General features: G+C 44.9%; 1 protein-coding gene across 2 annotated transcripts; it reads left to right on the top strand.

The window, feature by feature from the left end:
* Positions 1-154: 154 nt before the first annotated feature.
* On the top strand, positions 155-9,385 carry SMKR1 (small lysine rich protein 1). Of its 2 annotated transcripts, XR_009053329.1 has the most exons (4): positions 155-468; positions 6,856-7,187; positions 7,733-7,931; positions 8,421-9,385. XR_009053329.1 is itself a non-coding variant. In XM_057733249.1 (2 exons), exons 1-2 carry the CDS (start codon positions 466-468, stop codon positions 7,048-7,050), a joined length of 198 nt encoding a protein of 65 aa, XP_057589232.1. In that variant the 5' UTR covers positions 155-465; the 3' UTR covers positions 7,051-7,492. The 2 variants fall into 2 exon arrangements, 1 of the variants encoding a protein (XP_057589232.1); XM_057733249.1 differs by lacking the exons at positions 7,733-7,931; positions 8,421-9,385 and having other exon boundaries at positions 6,856-7,492.
* Positions 9,386-11,622: the final 2,237 nt, after the last annotated feature.

Here is an 11,622-nt window from a genome sequence, read left to right as displayed (position 1 = left end):
GGCCCCGGTATCCTGGCAACAGGTAAACGCTGCGCGGCCCCGTCACCCCACGCCGCGCGCCACCTGGCGTTTGTGCGCGCGGCCCTCCCGCGCCCGCGATTCCTGCGCGCTAGGCGGTGAGGCGCCCTCGAGCCCGGGCGCGCTGCCGGCAACCTCCGTGCAGAGGACGCCCCAGCCCGGCGCGGCGGCGGCTCCGTGGCTCACTGCCCCCTCCCGCGCCGGGCTCCTTGAGCGCCTCGGCCTCCTCGCGCCGCCCGGCGCCGCGGGCACGGGCTCCTGAGAAGCGTGGCGAGGCCCCGGGCCTGCGGCGGTTCGCGGGCGAGTGCGGAGGCGGCAGCCCGGTGAGCCGCAGGAATGGGCGCGGGGGCGCCGCCCCCCAGCGATGCGGAGAACTGGGGTCTCTCTCTCTCTTTCAGGATTGGAAACGCACGCCACACTCACCTGCTCAACTGAGAAAGCATTACCATGGTAACACACGTCTTATTTCAGTGTAAGAGGTTCCGAGGCTCTTGTTAAATTAGTTTAATACCGTTTGCCTCGTCGAGGCACGCTTGCTGAGATGTGTTGCCCGGGCCACGAGATTGGCGCCTTCATCTCCTCACGTTGGTGGTGGTGTCCAACCCAGGGATCTGAACGCTTTTGGTAAACAGGACGGGGGAGAGGGGTTTCCTAGATGGTCTGTGGCCGCCCAAGGGGATAGCAACCGCAGAATCAAGCTGAGCCCTTTGTGTGTGTGTGTGTGTGTGTGTGTGTGTGTGTGTGTGTGTGTGTGTGTGTGTGTGTTTTGTTTGGTCGAAGTCCGTTGATTCTGTTGAGCAACTTTCACACCCAGAAAATGCCCAGGACACCAGTACATGCCAGTGGTGACTGGCCAGGCACTAGCTTGTGCTGCCCCCGCCTAGGGCCCCAGGTGGGATTCTTTTCTGTGGATTAAGGAAATAGAAAATGAGCCCTGGTGGGACTCGGAGTGCCCGCTCTAGAGAGTGATTCTTCCTTTCAACCTCAGTTTGAGAAAAGGCTTTGGAAGGAGATCTGTTGTGCAGGGAGTTCTTAACGTTTATGCCCAGGAAATCTGGCAACATCCTCACTTACATCTGAACTCCAAGTCGTTAGCTGACAGCTCTATCTTAAAACAAACCTCGCTGAAACGCCAAACCTCCATTTCCAACTTCCTGCTGGATCTCTCCACCAGCGAGCCTTTTCAAACTGTGTTCAAAATCCAGCTCTTTTAACCACCACCATCTCTGCACGTCCCAAAGGCACCTTCATTCTCCTGGCCACAAACTCGAAAGCATTCCTGTTCCCCGGTCCTCATCCAGCCTCTTGTGACCTGCGTGCCACTGTTGGTCAGGCCCTCCTTATTACCACCTGCCTGTTCTTGCAGTAGCACCCTATCACTGTTCAGGGGCTGTCCATCTCCTTTGTCCTTCCCTGCCAGTTTGGTCATCCCAGAATGACTATGACCTTGTAGCTCCCATCCCAGGTCCTCATAGGCTTCCACTGTCTGCTGCACTAGGTCCTGCTCTGCTTGAGCTTGGCGCTGGGAGCCCTTGGTAAAGGGGCCTCAACCTCTTGAGCTTTATCTACCATATTATCTTCTCAGCTTTAAAAAAACAAACAAAACCAAATCCCACATAGACACACATTCTTCCGGAAGTCTCCTGCATCTTCCCCATCTCGAACTATCAATCTACTTAAAGACTGACCCGTCTCTAAAGTACCTCGTGCTCCCCTGTTGCTTCCTAAGTGCCCATAGCCCTCTGCACCTTACTGTGCTTTGCTTGTTTCTTGGAAAGTCTTTCTCCTCACCCCCATTAGACTGTAGTGTAGAAATGTGTTTGGTAAACCTGTGTTTCTTCCAGTGTGTTGCATGTAAAAGCACTAAATAAATATCTAAACATCTTTTTTTTAAGAACTTTTATTCAGGTACAGTTAACAGACAATAAACTGCATGTATTTAGAGTGTACAATTTGGTATCCCAATCTCCCAATTCATTCCCCCCCAACCCTCCCCTCTTTCCCCACTTGGTGTCCATATGTTTGTTCTCTACATCTGTGTCTCTGTTTCTGCCTTGCAAATGGGTTGATTTGTACCTAAATAAATATCTCTTGATTTAAATTCAGAGCCATTCCCTGGTTACTTCACATGGTTGACACTTCCATTTTCTTTCAGAGGCCAGGAAACTGAAGCAGAATGGTTTAATAAGTAAAGCCATTTAAGCTGATGGCTTCTGACTGCTCCTTGGATAAACGTTAAACACCTTAGCTTACAAAGGCTGCAGGCCAGAGCTATACCCAGCCCACTTTTCCAGCCTCAACTCCTCTCTCTGACCCCATGGTTGTTGCTTATGGGCCAGTCACATTGACTTTTTTTTTTTTTTTGTCCCTTTAACTTGAAAGGTTATTTACTCTGCCTGGTAATTCCCTACCCTTCACCCCATAGGCCATTCTTCAGGAATCCTTCCTTCATGTCCCAGACTAGGTCACTCCCCACCTATCCCATGTCATCATAATGCCATGTACCCTGGGCCTTACTTCACAGCCTGGTGAGTAAAATGTGTTTGCAATTTTCCCCCTCACTGGACTGTAATTCTCTTGAGGGCAGGAGCCCAGATCTGCTTTGCTCTCCATCTGATATGAGGCCTCATGCACAGGAAGTATTTGTTAAAGAGTTGTCAAATGAATTAAGGAGGCATCTTAAAATCTGGAGAAGGAGAAATATACATTTGCTTTCCCCGAGTTGCATTTTATTCACTCAGCATCTTTTATTCACCCCTACAATTGGTCTAGGTCCTGGAAATTCAGTGAACTCATAGACAAAACCTCTGGTTAAGGAAACGTACAATAAATACACAAACAAAAAAGTATTATGAGATAGTGAAGAGTGCTTAGGGTAAGGAGATAGAAAGTGACACTGCTGGGAGGGTTGTTGGGAGGTTGTCTGTACCTCCTCCCCCTTTGCCTGAGACAGTCCCATTTAGTGTTTGTTGAAGTGTCTTGTTTGGGGCAATAAATTATATGGTCACCCTAGTTGTAGACAGAATATAGGCATGATGTCTGGGAGGCTTTTCTGAAGAGGTGGTATTTGAGCAGAGGCTAGCACAAAGATAAGAAACAAATTTTGCCGACTGTAAAGATCTGCAGGAAGAGGAGGGATCAGGGAGGAAGCTTGGTGAGTTTGGGAACTAGAAAGAAGGAATGGTCTTCATTAAAGAGTCTGGAGTTTTAAGTCAGGAGCTAGTGTTCTGAGCTCAGGAATAGCCAAGAGCCATGGAGCTGTGTTCAACCAACCCAACCAGCTCAGAAACTGAAAAATTTCCCTCCTGTACAATAATCTCTTAACAGGTTTATTGAGGTATAATTGATATACAATAGATTGTACTGTTTGATAAGTTTGGCATAGTATACACCTGTTAAGCCACCACCACATTCAAGAAGCATGATTTACAAATATTTTCTCCAAATCTGTGACTTTGTTTTTCATTCTCCTAACAATATTCTTTGAAGAGCACAAGTTTTAATTTTGATGTTGAGTTTATCAATTTGTTCTTTTACAAACATCATTTGGATGTCAGGAAATCTTTGTCTAACCCAAGGTTACAAAGGTTTTTCTCCATATTTTCTTCTATAAGTTTTATAGTTTTGGGTTTTATGCTTAGGTCTGTGAGCCATTTTGAGCTAATTTCTGCATATGGTGCAAATGTGGATCGAAGTTCATTTTTTTGCAAATGGATATTCATTGTTCCAGCACCATTTATTGAAAAGATTGTCCGTGTTCCACTGAATTGCTTTGGCACTTTTGTTGAAAATCAGTTGAATTGGTTGTTTGTATGCGTGTGGATCTATTCTGGACTCTTTATCCTGTTAATCTATTTGTCTGTCTTAACACCAGTACCATACTGTCTGGATCCTGTAGCTTTAAAATAATTCTGGAAATAAGGTAGTATTAGTCCTTCAACTTTGTTCTTCTCATTCAAAGTCCTTTGCATTTTCATATGAATTTTAGAATCTTCTATGAAAAGATGAGAACTTTGAATAAAAATGTCAAACCTCTATGTAATATCCTTTGAATTTCCATATGAATTTTAGAATCAGTTTGCCGATATCTACAAAAAGATGAGAACTTTGAATAAAAATGTCAAACTTTTGTGTGAATCTTAGTTCTCAAACCATTTTAGAGATTAAAACACACACTTTTTTTTTTTTTTTTTGGCGATTATTCCAGGTAAGTCAGGTGTGTTTGACATGCACAAAAGTATAAAATCAGAAAGGAAGCCAAGACTCAAAATCTTTAAGAGCTTATGGCAGTGCACATGCCACACCCCAAGGGGATGCTTTATCAGGAGATGCAGTTATCATATGGGGCTCCATATTGTTTCTGTTCATTTGGGTTTCCTCACAGAAGCTGGCCACTGTGTTGCAAGATATATCTCATCTTCATTCCTAGGTTCTGTATCTAGGAATGTCCTCCATTTCACTTAACAAAACTATATTTTTGTGTTTTTAACACATTGACTATGTTTCTCTGTGTTTATCTTGGGACATTTTTAAAGTGAGATGCTATGAACAGGACATCTGTTTTACACAAACATTTAGCCCTTGCAGGCATCCTTGATAACTTATACACTCCTTTCCCCTGCCTGGAAGAGACACTTTTTTAATAATACATTCCTATCTGTTATTTTCTGTATGGGTAGGTCATAGGACATAGAGAATTCCACTTAGCTTTGTGCAGCTCTAGCAAAGTTTCAGAGATAGTTTATTCCCAGGTTATGATGGTATCTATTAACCAGCAGCATGTTTGTGGCAAGAGCCTGGTAGATGCTGGTTTGCACTGTGACCTTGCTAAGCCTTTGCATTTCCATTTCTAAGACAGGAATAATACCTCCCTCCCTTGAAACACAAGCTCTGAGGATTAGCACTGATAAAAGTAATGGCAACATCCTTTACTGAGTGCTTGCTTCATGTTAGATACTGGGTAGGTGCCTTACATTCATGTCTCACTTAATCCTCGCGACTGCTTAATGAGGTAGAGACTATCATATAACAGGTGCCAAAATATGTATTTGATCCTAATTATCTAATATGTTTAATTTTTATTAGGAAAATTTCCAAACATGCACAAAAATAAAATAGTAAAATGAATCTCTATATAGCCGTATCTCAGATTCAGAAATTATAAGCGTTTTGCCACCTTTGCTTCATCTCTCTTTATTTGGGAGGGGAGAGGGGAGGAGGAAGGTGCAGTATTTTAAGGCAAATTTCAGGTTTTTTTCATTTCATTCCTACAGATTTTAGTGTGCATCTCTGAAGTGTGTGAACATTTTCTTCTGTGACTCAATGCCATTATCACACCTAACAGAATTAATAATTACTTGGTATTGTCAAATTTCCTTAATTGCCTAAAAGAAGTCTTTTCTTTTTAATTGAAGTATAGTTGATTTACAATGTTGTGCCAATCTCTGCTGTACAGCAAAGTGACTCAGTTAAGCACATATATACATTCTTTTTTTATATTTTCCATTATGGTTTATTGAGTATAGTTCAATATAGTATAGGATATTGAGTATAGTTCCCTGTGCTATACAGTAGGACCTTGTTGTTTATCCATTCTAAATGTAATTGTTTCCATCTACCAACCCCAAACTCCCAGCCCATCCCTCTCCTTCTCCCTCCCTTGGCAACCACAAGTCTGTTCTCTATGTCTTTGAGTCTGCATCTGTTTTGTAGATAGATTCATTTGTGCTGTATTTTGGATTCCACATATAAGTGATATCACATGATATTTGTCTTTCTCGTTCTGACTTACTTCACTTAGTATGATAATCTCTAGTTGCATAAAAAAAGTCTTTTTATGGGTTGTTTGTTCTAATCAAAATGTAAAAAAGGTCCACAAGTGAGTTGCATTAGATTGGGGTTTTTTTGTTGTTGCTTTTGTTTATTTGCTTTGTTTTGTTTTGTTTTAAACCCCCGGTGGGTTTTTTTTATAATGTTTTATTGGGCTTTATTTATTTATTTTAATTTATTTATTTGTTGACTTTGTTGGGTCGTCGTTGCTGCACATGGGCTTTCTCTAGTTGCGGTGAGCGGGGGGCTGCTCTTCATTGTGGTGTGCGGGCTTCTCAGTGCGGTGGCTTCTCGTTGTGGAGCCCGGGCTCTAGGTGCGTGGGCTTCAGTAGTTGCGGCACACAGGCTCAATAGTTGCGGCTCACGGGTTCTATCGCGCAGGCTCAATAGTTGTAGCACATGGGCTTAGTTGCTCCGTGGCATGTGGGATCTTCCTGGGGCAGGGCTTGAACCCGTGTCCCCTGCATTGGCAGGCGGATTCATAACCACTGCACTACGAGGGAAGTCCCTGTTTTGTTTTTTAAAGAAGGGAAACAGGAGAATGCTGCTTCTCTGCTCAGAGTGTCCCCTTTGGGGAGGTGTGTGAGAGTTGGGGGAGACGTGAACGATGAGAATTCTCCTTCATGCCAGCCTTCCCTTCCCCCTACACATGTCCCTCGGAGCCCTCTCTCCCTGCCCTGGCTCATCTCATTGTAGTTCACCCTCAGATTGAATGACACAATCCGCAACGTCTGAGTCTTAAGTCGTGCCTCAGTTTCTCAGCCTTGCTCTCCCAATCTCTGGGTGCTTGAATCAGGTTGGGGCTCTTTAAACTGAGGGTCTTGATAGGCATTTGTTGAATCAGACTGCATATGACTTCTCTTCCCACTCCATGCAGAAGTTTTAGTTACTACAGTTTTTTCCTTTTAGGAATTTTTTGTCTTAAGCTCGGTAGGAATTGTTGAAAATTATATATATCAAGATTATAAAAACTAATTTTTGCCCCGTATATATACTTGTCTTTGAAAGCCAGGTAAAGGGAAAAGAAAAGGCCGGGGCAAGTCCCATGGGAAGAAGCAGAAGAAACCGGAAGTGGACATCCTCAGCCCCGCGGCTATGCTGAACCTCTACTACATTGCCCACAACGTCGCCGACTGCCTGCACCTGCGTGGCTTCCGCTGGCCAGGCGCTACCAAGTCAAAGAAGGGGAAAAACAAGACTTAAGCGAGAGCGTTTCCCAGCTTCTCTCTGCCACAGTGAACAGAACTTGGGGAAGAGAAATCAGGCTAATACCACTGTTGCAAGCAGAATAGACTTTACTGAAGACAATTTGAGATACAAGCTAAGTGTGCTTTTCTAAGGTAGTTAATGATAAACACATTTTGCTTTCTCAGCTAAACCCGGGAATGTGAGCCACTTTGGTTTTTCAGAAGTTAAGGGGTAAACAAAAAGTCCGAGTAATTCCCACACAGAGTGGTGGAATTGATAGGACTTTTAAAAATTATTATAATTCTGGGTCAGAATTAAACCTCGCTCTCCAAAGGCAGTTCTAGCTTGCATGTGTTTTCTTTACCAAAGGGGGTCTGTTATTTAGAGAAGACATGGCAGAAAGCACGGAATTTGCTTATGTGTCCCTCTTTTGGGCACAGTTTCCATTCCTCATCTTTTTCCGGAAAAATAATAAATATTTTGTTTCTATCATTTTCTTCTCAGAGGTCTGACTCTTGTCTGATTTGAATTAGCCACAGACACCATGGAGACCAGGGTTGTCAGTCCTGCTCTGACCTTGCGAGGGTGCTCGGACAGCGTCAGTGGTTGGGCGCAGGGAGGAGGGGACAAATCAGCCCTCAACCCTCCCTCCTTTCTCTTTCACACGACTCTTCTTCGTCTTTTTCTCTGCATTTAGATCTTCCCACCTTCTGCACCTTTCTTTTAAACTTGGCTGACCCTGAGTTTTGGAGTTGGTGCTGGAAATGTGCCTTGGGCGTTCTGCTGATGATATTCTGGGATCTCCCCAGCCTGTGTGGAGACACTTAAGAGAGAAAACTGCAGTTGGTTCTGCTCGGCCCCAAATGTGAAACTTGGAAGGAAAGGCGTTTTTAAGTGTAAGCACCATCTCTGAATCACGTAGCCTCCCGTCCCTGCCTCCTGCTCTGTCTTCCTGGGACGTCTTGCCACCTCCCCTGGCGCTGACACCTGCACTGTTGTCTCCATTCACAATTCTGAGCTCGAAACTGATTCCTTTAGGCAGCACCTGTCCAGAGACGACCTAGTTTGTTTGAATTACTTATAACGATGTCACAGGCTGCCTTTTGAGGATCTCAAAGTTTCCAAAGCTTGCTAAGGAAGGCTGCAACCCAGGACTCAGGATTTCATAAATATCAGAGAAAAAAGGCAATCCCTTGAATCTTTCTACCAGAGATGTGAGGTGCTTGGAACCCACATGAGTCTGCTGGGGATGACACAGTCTGGCTGTACCGTCTGTGCGGATTCAGTGTGAGCCCTTGGCTGGTTGCCAGAGGAGCCCTGGCTCAGCTTGGGTGAAACTTGGTGTTCCTCTTAACCTGAAGGGACCTTTTCTCTTCTGTCTACAGGCCTGGGAAACAGGGCCACCTTCCCACTCTGCTGAGATTGCTGGGCTGGATCCGAGCAGTTTCTGTTTGTGCACGCACCAACTCTAGTCCAGTCCTTCTCAAACCTGGGGGTGCACCATGGTCACCTGAGGACTCCTGAAAGCACAGATTGCTGGGCCCTACCCAGCAGGAAGGGTGGGGTTCAAGAATTTGTGTTTCTGCTAACCTCCCAGGTTGTGCTGCTGCCGGACCAGACCCTTGGAGAAGCACTGCTCTAGTTCATGCTGCCTCACCAGATGCTGAACGACTTGATGAATCTTTGAACTTATAGGATGTCTAAGGCCCTCCTCTGCCTTACCTGGGTTCAGGAGCTCATGTCTGAGCTGTTATGTTTATTGGAACGTTGGGGAGGTGGCACCTGCATTGCTGTCTTCTGATCTTATCCGCAGCAGAATAGCATTGCTGAGGGGAGGACAGACATGCCAGTGAGCAGACTTTTACAGGCTTAGGAGATCACCTGGAGGTGGCAATGCCTTCTTCTTTTGAGATGGTTAAATGATGAGCAGAAAGGACCTTAAGCATTGGAATAAGGAAGTACCAACCTGATTGGATGGGGTGCTGTGTTCTCGGGGTCTCCACCCAGGTTTTAGCAGAGTGGCTAAAGGCTATTAGTATTGTCCTCATTGCAGCAGTGGGGTTCTGAGAAGCTATTAGGAATTCTGAGTTAAATAGCTATGGTGGTGGTGTAGTGAGTGCATGACATGAACTATCACGCAAGCCATGTAAAAGTTGTGGCACGTTTTATTTCAAGAGAAGTTCAATTTTTTTGGTGAAACACTCCATTTAAAACTTTCTTCAACAAAAGTATCTCATTTTAACAATTTATTGAGTATGTCCTATGCTTGGCACTAGGAGGATAAGACAGGGTTCCTACCCTTCAGGTGCTCCCAGCCTGGTGAAAGGGGCCGACACCCAGGTTCCGTTGTGATAGCAGCTACATTTCTATTTCAACTTCAATAAAGCATGTTCATCATACAGTTTATGAAGGTGATTAAGAGGAGGGTGGGACTGCCTTTATAGGACACTTGAAAGGCCTCTGATGATAAAATAGGTCCTTGAACCCTGCTGTTTTTATGCCCCATAAACCCAAATCAGTCAGAATCCTGATCCTTCCTGTGGATGAGGGTTCCAAGGGGAGTGTGTAAAAGGAGTCGTGATGGGAAAGTCCACACACAGGCCACACGTGGTCTGTGTGAAGCAAGATTCCTTGCTGTGAGGCTACTGGAGCTTTTTGTGAGGAAGACTCTGTTCAAGTGTGAGGGGGGAGGCAGCACCCTGTGAACAATGACTACAGGAACACGCAAAATGTCCACAGAGCAGGGAGGAAGATTTGGCAATGCATGTGGAGAGAGGACTTTTTTTTTTTTTGGACGCACCATGCAACTTGCGGGATCTTAGTTCCCCAACTAGGGACTGAACACAAGACCTCAGCAGTGAAAGCACAGAGTCCTAACCACTGGACCACCAGGGAATTCCTGAGAGAGGACATTTTTTAGACTGCAAGTGCCCCTTGCAGAATCGATTAATTAATAAGGACTATAACAGATGTTGGCAAGGATGTGGAGAAAATGTGACCCTTGTCCGTTGCTGCTGGAAATGTAAAATGGTGCAGCTGCTGTAGAAAACAATTTGGCAGTTCCTTAAAATGTTATAAGTAGAGTTACCATAAACCTTATACCCAGCAATTCCACTCCTAGGAATATGCCCAAGAGAATTGAAAATATACCTTCACACAAAAACTTGTGTATGAACATTCACAGCAGCATTATACATCCTAGTCCCAAAGTGAAAACAAGCCAAGTGTCTTATCAACAATGGTTCAACTAAATGCGGGAGGGGGAGAGGGAAATAGTGACTGCTAATGGGTAGGAGTTCCTCTTCGGGGTGATAAAAGTGTTCTGAAATTGACAGTGGTGATGGTTGCACAACCTTGTGAACATACTAAAAACCACTGAGTTGTACACTTTAAAATAGTGAATTCTATGGTATGTGAATTATATCTCATTTTAACAAGCAGATGACAGCTAGCTAACAAAGGTCCAAAAAGCCTGGGAGATAAGGAGGTGAGGGTGGGTACCAGATGCCAGAACAGGTGCCCAGGACAGTGGCCTTTTCTCCATCCTCTTGTTGTTCTCTGTTTCATCCTTCAACAACATGTTTTCAGCAGCCCCGTCTGGCAGGCACGGGACTCAGGGCTAAAAGGGAGACCACGGCTCTAGTCCCAGCCACTTATCCAGTCTCATCCTTCACCTCCTCTTCCCCTTCATGGGGAATCAGAGGCTTTCAGGGCTGAATAGGTCCCTTCAACCTTCTGCCCCCTCTACCCTCACATAGTCCTCAGGGAAGATTGCATGTTTGGACTTAATTCCACCAGGCTTCTGAATGCCTTCACTTCCATTTTTGGGTGTAGAGCTTATTTGATTTTCCCTTTAATAACGTACACAGGGAACACTCTGGAAGAACAAATGTCACAAAGAGGGTAATTAGATTCACCCCAATTAACCCATCTGGAGATAAGCTCTGCCAACATTTTGGCATACTTGGTATATTCTTGGGCTTTTTCCTACGTGGTGATATGAATGTATCTCCATATGTGTATTTTTGTTTTAGGGCAGGTCTTTCTCCTTTATTTTCATGCTCTCCCTCTCTGCCAGCTCTTTTCCCTCAGCCTAGAAAAGGAAGGACTCCTCCACCTTAAAAAGCAGAGATGGGGACTCACTGAAGTCTGGGAACGGGGTTTGAAAGGAGATGCCTCTAATTGTAAGAATGGCACAGTTGTTCAGTCATTTAATGAATGTTCACGGAGGACCTGCTATGTGCCAGGCACTGGGGTGACAGTGATCAGGCCAACAGACATGTGATGGAGCTCAGCCTTGAGGTGGACGGGGGTGAGTAGTCGCTGGGTAGTGCTATGATGATGTGGACCAGCATTGTCTGAAAACTTCCTGCAATGAAGGGAATGTTCTGTATTCTTGCTTTCGTGCTCTCCAACACTGTGGCCACCCCCACATGTGGCTCTTGAGCGTGGGAAATGTGGCCAGTGCAGACTGAAGAGCTGGATATCTTATTTGATTTACTTGGAGTTCATTTAAATTTAAATAGCCTCATGTAATCAGTGGCCATTGGGTTGGACAACGCAGAATTACATATGGAGGGATTTGAC

Source organism: Hippopotamus amphibius, chromosome 4, assembly GCF_030028045.1.
Source record: "Hippopotamus amphibius kiboko isolate mHipAmp2 chromosome 4, mHipAmp2.hap2, whole genome shotgun sequence".
Classification (NCBI taxonomy): domain Eukaryota; kingdom Metazoa; phylum Chordata; class Mammalia; order Artiodactyla; family Hippopotamidae; genus Hippopotamus; species Hippopotamus amphibius.
Note: the sequence above shows the minus strand (reverse complement) of the source record. Positions and strands in the feature narration are given on the sequence as shown.